This window comes from Argiope bruennichi, chromosome 6 (genome assembly GCF_947563725.1).
Source record: "Argiope bruennichi chromosome 6, qqArgBrue1.1, whole genome shotgun sequence".
Taxonomy (NCBI): Eukaryota; Metazoa; Arthropoda; class Arachnida; order Araneae; family Araneidae; genus Argiope; species Argiope bruennichi.
The window spans coordinates 57979765-57994956 of NC_079156.1; the positions used below are offsets into that span (position 1 = coordinate 57979765).

The 15192-nt window shown below is 25.0% G+C and overlaps 1 protein-coding gene across 2 annotated transcripts; it reads left to right on the forward strand.

Moving 5' to 3' along the window:
- The first annotated feature begins 141 nt into the window (after positions 1-141).
- Positions 142-10470, forward strand: LOC129972116 (deubiquitinase DESI2-like). Of its 2 annotated transcripts, XM_056086108.1 has the most exons (7): positions 142-321; positions 537-597; positions 684-751; positions 1975-2047; positions 4110-4203; positions 7523-7664; positions 9112-10470. In XM_056086108.1, exons 3-7 carry the CDS (start codon positions 713-715, stop codon positions 9286-9288), a joined length of 525 nt encoding a protein of 174 aa, XP_055942083.1. In that variant the 5' UTR covers positions 142-321; positions 537-597; positions 684-712; the 3' UTR covers positions 9289-10470. The 2 variants fall into 2 exon arrangements, with proteins under 2 accessions (XP_055942083.1, XP_055942084.1); XM_056086109.1 differs by lacking the exon at positions 537-597.
- Positions 10471-15192: the final 4722 nt, after the last annotated feature.

Below are 15192 nucleotides of genomic sequence, written 5' to 3' on the forward strand. Positions count from 1 at the left end.
ACTATCATTTTTATTAATAAATGGAGTAAACAAGATATTTGAACCATATGTTAATGACCCGATTTCAACTGCTTTAACTGAAAACTGAAATGAAATTTCTCGGAAAACTACACTATAACCGCCTGTTTGAATTGACGGATTCAGTACCACTGGCAACAAACAGTTTTTAAATTTTTTTGTAATGTTTGTTAAATTATTTAATTAGTTCAATTCTTTTTTTGAAATATTTTAACGCTCTGGCATTTTCCCATTCAATCTACAGCTTTTTGAAACATATTAGATAGATAATGAATTATCGAAACTTATAATTCTTTTATCATAGTAAGTAAATTAAGGAAAGTTTTTAGCATGATGTCAGAAATAGGATTAAATGCTTAGATCGTTCTTTGTTTACTTGTTAAATGAGCACTCTATTATATTTAAACTTTTGACAGTTTTAACGCTTGCATTATTTTCTTAATAATTGAAGCTTGAAGGTCAGCATTCTAGTTTTATGATGAGTTTGCAATAATCATAACAAACGTATTGCATTTCAGTTTCCCGAATTAAAAATTTTTAGCGAATAATTCTCTCTTTTTATCAATTGCAATTATTAAAGTAAGTTGAATAAATTAGTTTTTGTTAAAATAATTTACTCATTAATTTTAAGAGTGGCAAAACTAATATTAATACTTATTTATCAGATTACGGAACGTGGAAGTCTGCTGTAAACATGGCAAGAGAACCAATTATCCTAAATGTGTATGATATGGTAAGAACATTTATGCTGAACCTCGATGTATTTCATTTTGTGATTAATATTTTTATTTGTTATTAAAATAGTAATACTTTGTTAATTGTGTTTTCTATACTAATTACACAAAACAGAAAAATATGGAGCAGATTTCTAATATTATGTTCTTATATTTCTCATGAATAAAATTCTAAATGCATTATGTACCAAATATATTAATATTAAGGTGTGTTTTTGTTGTTGTTGTTGTACAAATAGTTTTCCCAGATTGAGAAATTAAGTATCATAATATTTGATTCTAGCTCTAAAAGTCTGTTGTACAATGTTTTTTTAAATTATGTATTTAACAATAATATTCTTCTTTTCTGTAGATATTCCCACTCTCATTAAAATTTACCCATTTGATTCCCTTGATATTTTAATCATCTTTAGTGTAATTTTGATTCTGATTACTACTCTGTTTTAATATAAGTTAAATTTTCATGTTTTTAACTCTAGAAAAAAGTGTTTCAGTTTTAAATCAGTAAGGATTGCAAATTTTGATTAGTAATCAATAATAAAGCATTAATAATTGGTGATTAAAATGCTGTTTAATTTCTAATTCTAAGAACTTCATGTCTTCAGTTATTGAAATAAGAAAAAAACTGTTTTATCTACAAATTCTTGTGTTTTTTTAGTTCATGTTTCACTCTTGCATAGAAATGGTTGCATGTAGTCTATTTCCTTTTTAAATTTACTCTTGTAATATTCATAGTATTCATTTGCAGAGTAAAAGTAAATTGCTAATGTTTAGCCAAAAGAGAAATTAAATAACTATTTGATATATATTCTATCTGATATAGAGAGCTATTTGTAATGCTTTGAGAATTTTCTTTCTCTGAATTTTAGTTGAAAACATAACTTTTAGTGTAGAATTATTGTGCTTGAAAATAAGACTAGTAAATAGTTAAAAATCAAATAAAGGAATCGTGGATCGATTCCATTCTGAAAAGAAGGTTTTGATATATTTAGTTTTCTAATAATAAATTTTGGTTATGTGATTTTAATATTTATACTGTCATCATCTAAATAGTATCAATGGCCTTTTCATTAATTGGTGGAAATACTAGTTAATTATTTGGATAATGTTAAAAAAAAAAAAAAAGGAATGGGTTGAAGACAAGGTTTTATTTTAAGTATATAAGATATTAACATAGGATAGTTTAGTAATATTTATTAAAAAGTTGTTTTCTATCATTTAGTATTGGATAAATGAATACACATCACCATTAGGCCTTGGAGTTTTTCATTCTGGTGTTGAAGTATATGGAACAGGTAAATAAACTTGCATAATTCATATTAATCACTTTTAGCATGTTTTAAAATTATTTTTGAAGAACTTTAATATGTATAGCATTTTACAATTTCTTCAACTTTTTTTCTTAATAAACTAAAATTCCTCTTGTATTTTTACAGTAATAGTTCATTTATTATAACTGTGGTAGTGCTATAATATATCCTATATAATCAAAGAATCATTGGCAAATTCAGAATTTTTATGTAGTATTAGCCAGTAAAACCATTTTTCAACTTTAATTATCTTACACTATGTGTCTTTCAACATGATTTAAACTTGCATTTTCTGATGAATTTTAGATGATTTAATTAATGGGAACAAAAAAATGATTTTTGCTCTTTCAAAGAAATATTTTAATAAAAAATAATAATTAATTTTAATTAAAAATAAAACTGAAAAGTAGATGTCTGATTATTTATCTTGCCTTCCTTCATCTAATTTATAAAGGTTTACTCAATTATGACTGAACAATAAAAAATCACGAGCCTTTTAAATTATAAATACATATCTGAGAATATTTTTATACTTATGAAAAAGTTTTAATAATATAATATTTTTAATTAATATCTATTAATCAATAATTATTTACTATTTTAAAGAAGTATATTCAAATTTCAAGTCTTGCAACCAAAAGTTTTTATTGCACTGAATTTTTTTATCCCTTTCCCCATTTTTATTGTTCTCTGGAAAATAAGTAAATGCTGTGAGGAGGCAATATCTTCTTCCTTTCAAAATGGGTTGAACTGAATAAATGTACTTTGTTCTGCATTTAATAGCAATAGAAAGTGGTATTACTCTTTTAAAGTATTTTCCCTTTATGAATTATAAAACTGAATGAATGAGTGTGGTTTATTATCACATATGCATTGTGGTAGAAATTGATATTTTTAGAAATTTTCTCTTTGCATAGAGAGGTATTCCATTTTTCACAGTGCTATTAGATTAAATTGTTTAGAAGACTTGGTTGTCTTATACAAAATTGAAGGAAATTGGGATTTTAATTATTCCTTGAAAAGAGTTGATGCTACAATTCTGTAGTGTCTATGCGAGAGCCATCTCTCGCATAGACACTACAGTAATATGATAATGAGTGCTTATGCTTATGATGAACCATAAGCACTCGCTGATCAGTCACAATACTAAAAACATTATATATCTTTTAAACATACGTTATTTGCAGATTGTATTTATACATTTTTTATAAGTAGATATTTTAAAGTATTTAAAAAAAATGGCTAATTTTAAGTAGCTAAAAAACTTAATTTATTGATTTTTAAAAGACTAATCATATTTAACTTAATTATTTCATAAATGTTTGCAACTTCATTGTTTTTGGCATGTATTGATTTCCTTTAAGAAATAATTGTATTATTTATTAGTTGAAATATTCATTGCTTGTAATCACTTTTTAATTGGCAGTAATTGACATCTTTGAAAAAATTCTATTACATATCTATATCTATATATATTAAAATATTGATTTTGCTTTTGTTGCATTAAAGAAAGTGTGCTTAAACTATAAATTGCCCGGCCTGTATAAGCATTTATTTCTATTTTGTTTATTCTAAAGTAATGCAATTGAGTTTTTAATTAAGGATAATTTTATTTGTAATTTTCTTAAAAGTAAATAAGAGTTATTTGCAATTAGTGGCCACATAAAAAATGTAACATATAAAAAAAGCTGCTGATTTAGACTTAAAAAAAAAATCATTTCTGCATTTTAATCTTTTATGAAAAAGATCATTTTAATTTTTGATTTAAAAATCTTTATAAAATAAATAACAGATTAATTATATATTCTTTTGGCTTTTTAATTTCTTATTCTATACTAAAAATCTTCATTTAATTATCTAAGTTTCAAAGAAAATTTAAGTTTTAGAAATAAGTTTTTTTAAGAAGTATTTCTAAAAAAACAAGTAATTTTGAAGTAAACTCAATGCAGGGATATTAAAGAATCTTTAACTTGTTTTGAATTATTCATTATGAGTTAAATATTATTAAATAAGATAACTAAACATTTTTATCCACATTTCTTTTTAGAATTTGCTTACGGTGGTCATCCATTTCCATTTTCTGGAATATTTGAAATAACACCACGAGATGCTGATGACCTGGGAGAGCAATTTAAGTTTAAGTAAGAAATTTTGTTTATATTGTTAGGTGTTATTTTTATTATGATTTATCTTCAAGAATATTTATGCCTTGTTTTAAATCTGCTAACATTATTTAAAGATATATATCTTTACAAGCAAGTTTAAAAAACATTTAGAGATTTAGAATGTGTACAGTTTGCTTTTGACAATTTTTTTCCCTTATTGATTATGTTCTTCTATTTTTGTTTGAATTTTTGGGCATATTTTTGGGAAAATGAGATCAACATCAAAATTTTAAACATTTTAAAATCATGTAATATATTGAAAAAAAAAAAAATGAAGTTAAAAAAATTAATATAAAAACTTTGTTAGGAATATTAATTTTGTAAATGTGGATCTTTTATGAAAAATTTCTTGTTTTTAATGAAATTATCAATTTTTGTTTCTATTATCATGCATATTAAATATACTAGGACTGTGCATTCATTTTAAGGGATTTTTTTGTAAGGTTTTATATTAGAAAATTATTTGTATTCTTTTTTTCAAATTATCCATTACTAGCCACTATTTCCCTCTATTTTTCTGGCAACATATGGATTTGCATCAAAAATCAACTAATCTTTTGATGTTGTACATTAATCAATCCAGTTTTTCATAATTTTGTAAGATTTCAAATGCTACTTAGGTCAGGCCATGTTCCATGGATCAGAATTTGTCGCAATCTGATGGAGTATTATCTGGGTAATATGGTCGAGTGATGTAAAACTTCCCATTTCCCATTCTTAAGTATTTTTTTGACTACACAAACAAGGTTTGATGAGCATTGTCATATCATATTGAAAAAATTACGTTATCATGCTTTTGCTTGAATTGTGGCTGTTGTTCTTTCGATGCATGACTTAAATCAGTTACATTCAAAAGCATTCACCAGTGATGATTTTATTGAACTGAAACAGCTCATAGCATATAAAACCAAGTTGATTCTATTGAATACAGAGCATGAGCTTCAAGCTATGAATATTCAGCGATGTTTGTACATGATCAGACAAACTTCCACATTTTCTATGCTTAGAATTAACACAGCATATCCATTTTTCATCAAAAATAATGATACCATGCAGAAGAAGAAAACTTTTTTAACATTGAAGCAATTGTTCATACATGAAAAACTGCTATTCATCTCTCAGATTTAATTGATGTGACATCAAATTTCCTTGTCTTTGATGCATTTGTCGAATGCATTTAAACATTTGGAGACATTTGCATTATTAAGATTCATTGATTCACCAAATTTCCAACAACATTCAATGACTTTCAGCAGCATTTTTCCTTGAATTAAACAGTAAAACTTCCCTATGAGTTTTGTTGGCTCTTAATTTGATATCATCGGAGCTGAGAAAAAATATGCCCGACTTCAGCAAAATGATATGTAATAAAGTAAAGTCTAATGACATAGCTTTGACTGAAATGCCCTTTGTGATATAGCATAAATTACGCTATTTATCAATGTTTCAAAGTTAATTCATAGCTCTAATATATATCTCGTTATAAAATTGAATATTTGTTTGCTTGAATCTTTTATAATTCTACATCCCTTGATGGATTCAAATGAAATTTATATATCTTACATATTTCTTAATACCTAGAAGGAATAATTAAACTATTGAAAGCTACTTACTGTTCTTCCCTAAAGGAGTAAAAGGATTTTTTTTTTCCTGCTGCGACTGGGGAATATACAAAATACATACATATATATGGAATATACAAAACAAATTGTATGAATTTTTTTTTCTTACAATTTACCATCTTAAAATTTAAAATATATATAATATATATATTTCAATGATACTGATTTTATTTCAGAATAACCATTTTTTTAATCTTAATCAATTTTTCAAAATTCATTTAAACACAATTTAAAATTATTACTTTTTGATTGGAATATTAAACTTAATTTACAGTTTCATCACATCTGTATGCCAATGTTATTAGTAATTTTCTTCAAATATTTTTACTCTTACTGTTACTTCATAGCTGCTTTTGATATATGCACATTGTAATTCATCTTTAAATATCTTATTTTCAAGTTTTTGCTATACTTATTCTTTGGCTTAATCTTATTTCATATTATAGTAATTCTAAATTTTTTATAACCCAGTTGGCATATCATGATTGTATTTTAGCTTGGCCTTATTGAATAAAATTTTATTTTACTTTACTGTGCTTTTCATTTTTGAAATTAAATTATTTATTTGACTGCACTGGCTTCAAAATCATACTTTTTGCCATTGCCTTTCTTTTAGCTGTGCATTTTCTATTTACAGACTTTTTTCCTTTTTCCTGTCGTCACTGTTAACCATTACTGTTTGTGTCATCAGAGTTTCAATTCCTAATATTGCACTTTGAATATTATAAGACCTAAAATTGTGTGAATATGAAAATCTACATGAAATTAAAAATATTTTTAAAAAATATGCTATTCATATATGATAAAATTTCGCTGCATGCATGTTGCATTTTGTGCCACGAAAATTATTATTTACTTGAGCATTATCTGAATTTTGCAATTATTAATATTCTGTTTTCAGTAGCAGTTATTAAAATGATTGTGCCACTTGATAAAGGAAATATTAAATATTTAGAAGTAGAAAATCTTTTAGATTTTCTTCTCTTAAAATAATCTCAAATTCAAATTTAATCTCTTAAAGTTTTCAATATCTATCTAGAAGCTTCATATATCTCCCATAGCAAAATTTTTATTGCCAAATTCTAGATTAGGAATGGAAAGCAATTTTTCACTTATATGCACCAAATGATGCAATTAAGAATATTGTTTATCCTAAAGCTTTGGTGTTGTATCTAACTTATTATCATTTAGGTTAAAGATCTTAAAACCTTTTAAAAGATTGGATATAAAGATTCTAAAACCTGCTATATAATATGTATGTCCTTTTTCTTATATACAAAACAAATAAAGCATTATCATAGATCAGCAGGCATTATCTTAGGTACACTAAAGATCTCCAAATGGACTTCAAATTTCTTAAATCTATAGTTGGTAGGTCAAACATTCTTGTACTGTCCTTGCCGTAATTTAGAATTATGAGAGCCTAACCTTTTAATTCTTTGAAATTAATCTGACAAAATAAACTTGACTTTGGTACTTTACCTTTTGTGTAAATAGAACTTTTATAATTAGGATAAATAAGATTGTGATATATTATTGATAAGTTTGCTAATAATCTGCAATTTTAATAATTATTTTGTTACTACTTGATATCTTATGGCATGAGATCTTTGATATTAAAATTACTATGGTAAAAATGCAAAGAATATTAAATTAATTCCTCATTTTTACAGGCAATCTTTGTTAATTGGTCACACAGATTTTACTGACAGTGATATTCGTCAAATTGTTGAAGAATTGGGAAAGCAGTTCAGAGGAGATTGGTATCATTTAATTACAAAAAATTGCAATCATTTTTCTGGTGCTCTTACACAAGTAAGTATTAAAAACCTCTTATGTGGTTTTAATACAAGGAAGATATCACCTATCTTGTATGTAATTATATTATAACTTCACAATAAGAATGTAATGGAGGATATTTCATATTATTGGATGTAGGCCATGATGTAGGATATTTTGAATGTAATTATTATTATTTAATTATCTAGATAGTAAAATTACTTATTTTTTGTGACATTACGTAAGTTTTCAGATTATATAGGATAAAAATAGAAGAAACATTTAGAATTCTTTTGTTTAGATATGATGACAGACTAAAAATCTTTGGAAGGAATGCTGTTTGCATTAGGAATTTTTATCCCTGTGCTGGCATCGTGAACAAGACATAGTTATCAAATTTCAGAGCAAATGTTTAAAAAAAAGCATTTTTATCAAAATCTTTAAAGAAAGATAAGAAATTAGAAATCCAAGATAAAAAAAGAAAAGAAAATTAGAATTTAAATTAAATTAAAATATATCATTACATGTATATATATATATATATATACACACAAAGTGTTGCAGAACTGTACTGACAAATTCAGAGGGGTGATAGTAGGCATCAAGGCAATAAAGAATTGCCATACAACATGGTGTCCCAAACGACGTTTAGGGGGTGAAAATCACAAAAATATAGGGAAACGGAAAACTGTTGGAAACTTTAAAAAAAATTGATAAAAAAAATAACAAATGGTGTTTCAACTATGAATTTTTTTTAAAGTGAAAGCACATTCTTAAAAGCTATTTTTCCTGTAAGTAACATGCCAATTCGATGAATCAGGGGCTGTAAGTTATTGAAAATGAAAAAGTAGTTTAGAACCCTTATCTGCAAAAATATTAAAACTTTAAGAAAAATAAAAGCTTGAAAATATAAGGAATTTTATACTCTTTAATTTGATATAAGTCTGAAAACTGAGGAGGTTTTAAGATATTCAAGAAAAACTGAAATGTTTGTCGCGAAACATTGCTGCTACATCAGTACTGATGTTTACAGAGGGTATTGCAAAATTCTACCGAAAAATTCTGAGGAGTGATAGTAGGCATCAAGGCGATGAGAATTTCCAAAGAAATATAAAAGCTTGCAAAGTGATGCTTTGCTATGTTTGTTAATACTTATATAATATTTGGATGTGTCAGAATTGAAACCATTTACATTTATCTTACATAATGAAATTCTTAAAGTATTGCATGATCCTTTTTGCCAGTAATACAGATTTTTATTTGTTTGCTGGATTTTTATTGCTATAGACAGTTAAAAGTATTTTGAAAAGTTATATTTTACTTCTTAGTTTATTTTATTGCAACCAAAATGTAAAATAATTTTTTTTTGATATGAATATATTATAAATGAGTTATTCCTTCTTTATTTTATTATTCTGTTTCATATAAAAATATCTGTTCTTTCTCTTGATGATACTAAATATTTACTTATTGTGCCACTTAGATTATCTGTGGTAAGGACATACCATCATGGGTGAATCGTCTTGCTGATATGAGTTCTCGTGTGCCATTTCTGCAACGATGTCTCCCCAAAGAATGGCTGACTCCTATCGCTCTACAAGCAACCTTGCAAGAGAATGCAGAAACTTCAACTAGTCAGACAGAGGAAAACCAACTCTGACGATCAGCCTCTTGGCCTGGGGCAAAAATACCCTGAAGTGCCATTTCTTTTCTTTTTTAATTACAGACTCCTTAGAACAAGCCATGGCCAGAACTTCAGGGCTTGGTATGATATGCAAGGCAGTCAAATATTTGCTCTTACTTTTGTATTACACGAATTTAAAATAAACCGTGTGCCAGATGCTCATGAAATATTTTTATCTATTCATTACCAGTTTTATTAATGTACTGAATGTTTCTTAAAATTGTTTTTATTCAAAAGTACATCTATAGAAATAAAAGAAGGATATGAAAAATTCTTCTATGATACCAAAATAAGCAATGTAAAATATTTACAGTATTTTACAATTAAAAAAAAATTGTCTTTGTCACTATTTGAAACTTCTTAGTGTCTTATATTTAATGAATTTCATATTTATTTTTGAAGATTTTATTTAATTTTTCTAAGGTAAAAGTTGCTCATTTTTGATGCTAGTCTATTCTGCATCTCTTAAATGTATTTCAATTTATATTCCTGTATAAATATATATTTCTGATTTTTTTATATTTCTGATTTTGTGATTTGATTGCAAGAATATTTAATTGCATAAAGTATTTTAAATAGGCATTTTTCTAAATTTCATTTACATTCTTAAAGAGTATAAAATATTAATTTAAATTATCTGGCAAGGAAATGACTATGCTATGCTCTATCATATCCTAGAAAATTGAATTAAGTGTAGAGCTTTTAAAATTTTTGATTGATTCGACCAGTTTAGAAGCAGAGAGACATCAGACCAATACATGATTTATTTGCAATTTGCTCTTGGTTAAACACTTTCAATCATATTTTTTTTTTTTTTTTTTTTTTTTTTTTTTTTTTTGGTGTTGCTGTTACTCTTCCTTCTTATTGAGTAATTTTTCACAAATTTAATTTTGTTTTTCTTATTTTATGGTTAGTGTTATCTATTATTTCATTTTCATATGCTTAATCATATCATCATGAAACAAATTCCAATGTTTTAGTTAAAATCTTATTATAATCTCATTTATGATTTCTGCCTAATCAATTCTTGATATTTTCTATCAATGTTATTTTATGCAAATACTATGAATTGAATTTAGTTTCAATTAAACTTGGCAAATGAAATGTATTAACTATGATTGATTTCATGTATTATGTGCTTTCCAATACTCTATTTAAATGAATCTTCAGCCTTATTTCTAAGGCATAATAATTTCTCAATGAGTTTTTTTTTTTGAAATAAATAAATAAATCAGATATCAATTCAAATTAAATGCATGCTTTGAGTTAAAAATTTCCAAAATAAAAAAGGATTTCTTTATTATATATATCATTTAGCTTCTATTAAGCTTGGAAAATTGTTGCTTTAATTTCCTTTAATGCTACATTTAAGGTCTTTTTATGCCTTTGAAGCATTAGATATTTTTCTCCTTAAATATCACGATATATCAATTTTTTCTTGCACAGTTTTTAAAATACTAAATTTTTCCTTATTGTTTTAGCTCTCCAACCTTTGGTACACTATAAGTAAAAAGAGAAGTTGAGTTTTACTATTTATTTTATTATTTTAAAAAATATCGTTTAGACATTTTGAGAATTTGTTACTTGTAACATTTTCTCCATTGTCATTCGAACATTAAATTTTTCATAAAGGTTTCATCATCAATTGTTTAGACTCAGTAGATGCATTTTTCTAGAAATTGTGCTTTTGATATGCGTGCTTTAAAAATTATATATAGTATGCTGACTTTTGAAGGTGTGAAATTGTATTTAGAATTTTAGATTTGGATATTTATATACAAATATTTTGAACTTGATAAAATATTTATTGGTAGTGTAAAAATCAAATTTTAAATCAGATGTTGAAATAATAAATTTTATGCAAAAAATACTGCCGTTGTTGATTTTAATTCCTAAACCACTCAATCAATAATGTTTTTTTTTTTTTTAATGTTTAAATATGTTTTTAAGTGTAAAATATATTTATGTTATAGAATCAATACTGCTTTCTCATTTTTAAAGCACTTCCTATATTTATATAAATTTTTGCTACAAGTTGTATGCTTTCTGATTTTAATTTGGTGTTTTGAAAACTTTTTAAAAACTTAATTATTACAGTGTATTCTTTTATTCCACTGTACAGCCTTTGAAACTAGTCATTTTTGCTTCTTATTTCTACTTTTAAAATGATCTAGTAATTCAGGATCACGTATATCGTGAGTATTCATGTTGTGTATTGTATTGAACAGTGAGTTACTTTATTCCTGTTTTAAAAATGTACCATATTTTATGCTCAGTCTTATTTTAAGATATTTTACAGTCTGAAAAGTCAGTCTTGTGTCATTATTCTGGAATATTCAGACAATTCAAGTATTAAGAATTTATGAACATTGCTGTATATCATTAAATTCATGAATTGTTAATTGCAAAAATTTATTAATGTGTGTTTACAATCTTATATATTTAAAAGGTTTTTTTGTGTAATTTTCTAATTTGATATTTGCTTGTGAATGATTACTTTGAAATCTGATTATAAAATTTCAGAAATTACTCAATCTGGTCGATTGAAAATCTGCTGATTTTTTTTTTTTTGTTTACTTGCTGAATTATTTATATTTCATATCTATTTTTAATTGCACATATAATGTGTAAAATTGCTATTATCCAAAAAATTTGACATTTTTCGTTTGATTCCTTCAATATTGTTGCAAGTCAGCTGAAGTAGTATATATGATTAATTGACTGAAAACAGAACACCAAGTATACATCTTTTGCATTATTGAGAGACAAGTTAGGAAGTTTTCCTATATAAAAATAAAAGTTTAGCCGTAGTTTAAAAATTGAAAAATAGAAGAAATATTTTGAAAGTTTTAATTGTTATTCAGTGTAGTATTTTTAAACTGTAGGAAGAAAATAAAATTACTTATTAATTTAGGAAGAATAAATTTAACTCATTAAGGCTTAATTAAATTTAAATTACCAATTCCAGTATACAATATATAATAAAAACAATACATATATTTTAAAAAACTTAAAATTAAGATAACTATGAAGAAAAATTAAATTCCAAATGAAAGTTTGTTGTAGAGAGAAAGGGTGTCTTTAAAAATTGCATTTGAATTTCTTGTATTTTAAAAATAAATCAAAGGTGGAAAAAATTTCAAAAAAGATGCCACTTTGACTTCAAAATATGATGTAAGAGTGGAACATGCCTGTTGAAAATTGTTAGGAATTTGGGAAAACATATTCTCTTGTTAGACAAAGGGGGGGGGGCTCATGGAATGGAAATGCACTGAGCTTTGCCAAGAAGTGAAAGATAACTTTTCTTTAAATTGGATGTTAATAGGTTAAATAATCTTAACTTGGCAATCAAATTTGATGAAATTAATATATCAGCTATTTACATCATTGAAAGTAATTGTGAAATTTATTCAGAAATTATTGAAAGATCATTTTTATTTACATTCTAAAAGACTATATATTTGCCATATTCAATTTAAATAATGCAAACCAAATTTTCCTTTTTTTTTTTTAATGAATTAATCTGAATTTTAAAAATTCTGTTTTATTAAGAAAAGCAATTTTTTAAGTTTAATTTATACATATATATTTTAAGGGTTTAAATGGCTGTTTAAATATATAAGGTTGCTAAAAGTTTTTACTGCATGTTGCCGATAGAAATGGGCTCTGTTGAATTCAATTAGTAATATATGTTAAGATAGAATTCGCAAACACTTTTAATTTCCTTAATCATGAACCATATATATCTTCTCTCTTTTATCAATTAAAGTAATTAAATGTTTCATCTATGGTGCATAATTTGTGCCTGACAGAAACGAATATAGAAGTTACTCATATAATGACAATCGCAAATTGTTAAGCAGGAATCTCCTCGGCTAGTATGTCAAATTATATGTATACAGTGTTTTTACTACAGAGTCTCTAAAATTTTACATGTTATATGCATATATTTATATTTCAGTGTGAAAAACAACTCGCTGTTACACATAGTTTTAGCAAATAGTACTTTTTAATATTGTTCACAAAATTGTTTTCATTTAATTAGTATATGGCTGTATTTCTTATCAGAATGTTCATATATGTATATATAAAACTATTAAAATAATTACTTTGCAAAACAAATGTTTGAAAGCATTTGTATAATTATTTGAAGCCTGAGTAAATTTATATAGATGATTCATAAATGTATTTTTTATCCCCATGTCTCAAAAGTGAAATAGTGTTTAAGTATGATTTTTTTCTGGGTATCTTTATTTTTTTCATTCCTATTCAACTACTTTTCTTTAAATTGTTGTTATCTATTAAAAAAAACTGATAATACTTTTTGCCAAATTTAATTTTAAATAATTTTTTTATGAGTATACATAGCTAATTTCAGGTCTATTGAATTAAAAAAAAATCAAGATATGGCAATTTGAATATTATTACTATATTTTATAAAAGCCAATAATAAATAAGTCAGGTTCTTTGAGTAAAAATCATCAAATGATAATAGTTGTTAAGATGAGAAGGGCAAGGAATCAGCCAATGAAAGTTTTATTGGATTTTTATTTTATTTTTTTGAAACAATTAATTATATTGCAGGCAATGTTTGGAGTGACTTTTAAATTTATATAATTTATCTGCTTATCTAAAATTAAAAAGAAATATTCCAAGAATTTTAAGTATACAAAAGTGAAAGTGTTTTATGCTATATTTCATAGAAGAAATATAGTTTTCCTTTCAATGATAAAAGTCTTCTAATAATATATAAAATATAGGTATTGTCAAGTAAATTAAAATAATTGATTGAAATTATTAAGCTTGTGTCACAGTCATTTTTTAAAAAAAAATATTTTCATATACAATATGTTGTTATAACTGCAAAATTATCATATTCAGTCAGTCACATCATGAAAATAAACAAGAGGTTTCTCAGCATAAATATCATTCTTACTTTTCCCTTGAATTGAATATATTTTGTGCAACTGAACAATTTTTTAAAGGATGTTTTTGGATCTGTAATATTGATTTTGTGATGACAAATTGTAAAAGCTAGGATTAAGTATTAGTACATATCAGTGGGGTATTCAAACTTTCTGACTCTGTTCAAAACTTGGAAGTATCTTGTTGTTATTGTTTGTGTGTTTGCCAAAATATATTTTTTTTCAGTGTTATTAATAATAATATTTGTGCCAAATTTAAAAGCACATCACTAACCATTATTTAAATCCTCTTCATTGAACAAAATTTTTCAGTTGTTGATTTTCATACAGTACAATATATAATGTTTCCCAAGAAGTTTCAAATTTTCTTTTGTAAATAATTTAAACCTGTTGTATTTAAATTTCCTTGCATGCTCTGGATTTGTACAAAAATATTTGTTTTAATAAAATGAGAAATGAAAAAATGGACTGCTATCATTGTTTTAAAGTAATAAATATACACCTATTTACCTTCTAGCAATGTTTATGAATTTGTATGATAAATACATTTTATAAAAATTTTATCTCTTTGATATAAAAATGAAGGTCTAAAACTCAAATATTAAAATAATAATAGAAATCCTTCATAAAAGTAATTTAGAATTGGAAAAGTTAATTTTTTAAACGCATTTTGCTTTTTCAAGATTAGTGTATAGCTATATTTTATTAGTATTGCACTTTTCCCAACTCTTATTTAAAAAAAAATAATACATTTAGCATAAATTTTTAATAAAATTGTTATTGGGAGAGGAAATAACTAGATTAATATCTTTTCTATTGTAAATTTTGCTTTTTCAAATATTTTTAACTTGACACTGAACAGCTGATTACAAAAGTTAGTTGAAATTATTACTAGGCGAGTTCATAATTTGAAGCTTTCATTTACATTCTTGGAATTTTAAATACTTTTTAGCTA

Excerpts from the sequence above, each read along its gene's own strand:
- LOC129972116 (XM_056086108.1), top strand. The coding sequence starts at position 713 with ATGGCAAGAGAACCAATTATCCTAAATGTGTATGATATG. Across the intron at positions 2,048-4,109 it reads TGTTGAAGTATATGGAACAG|AATTTGCTTACGGTGGTCAT; the intron begins GTAAATAAACTT and ends ATTTCTTTTTAG. Across the intron at positions 7,665-9,111 it reads TTTCTGGTGCTCTTACACAA|ATTATCTGTGGTAAGGACAT; the intron begins GTAAGTATTAAA and ends TGTGCCACTTAG.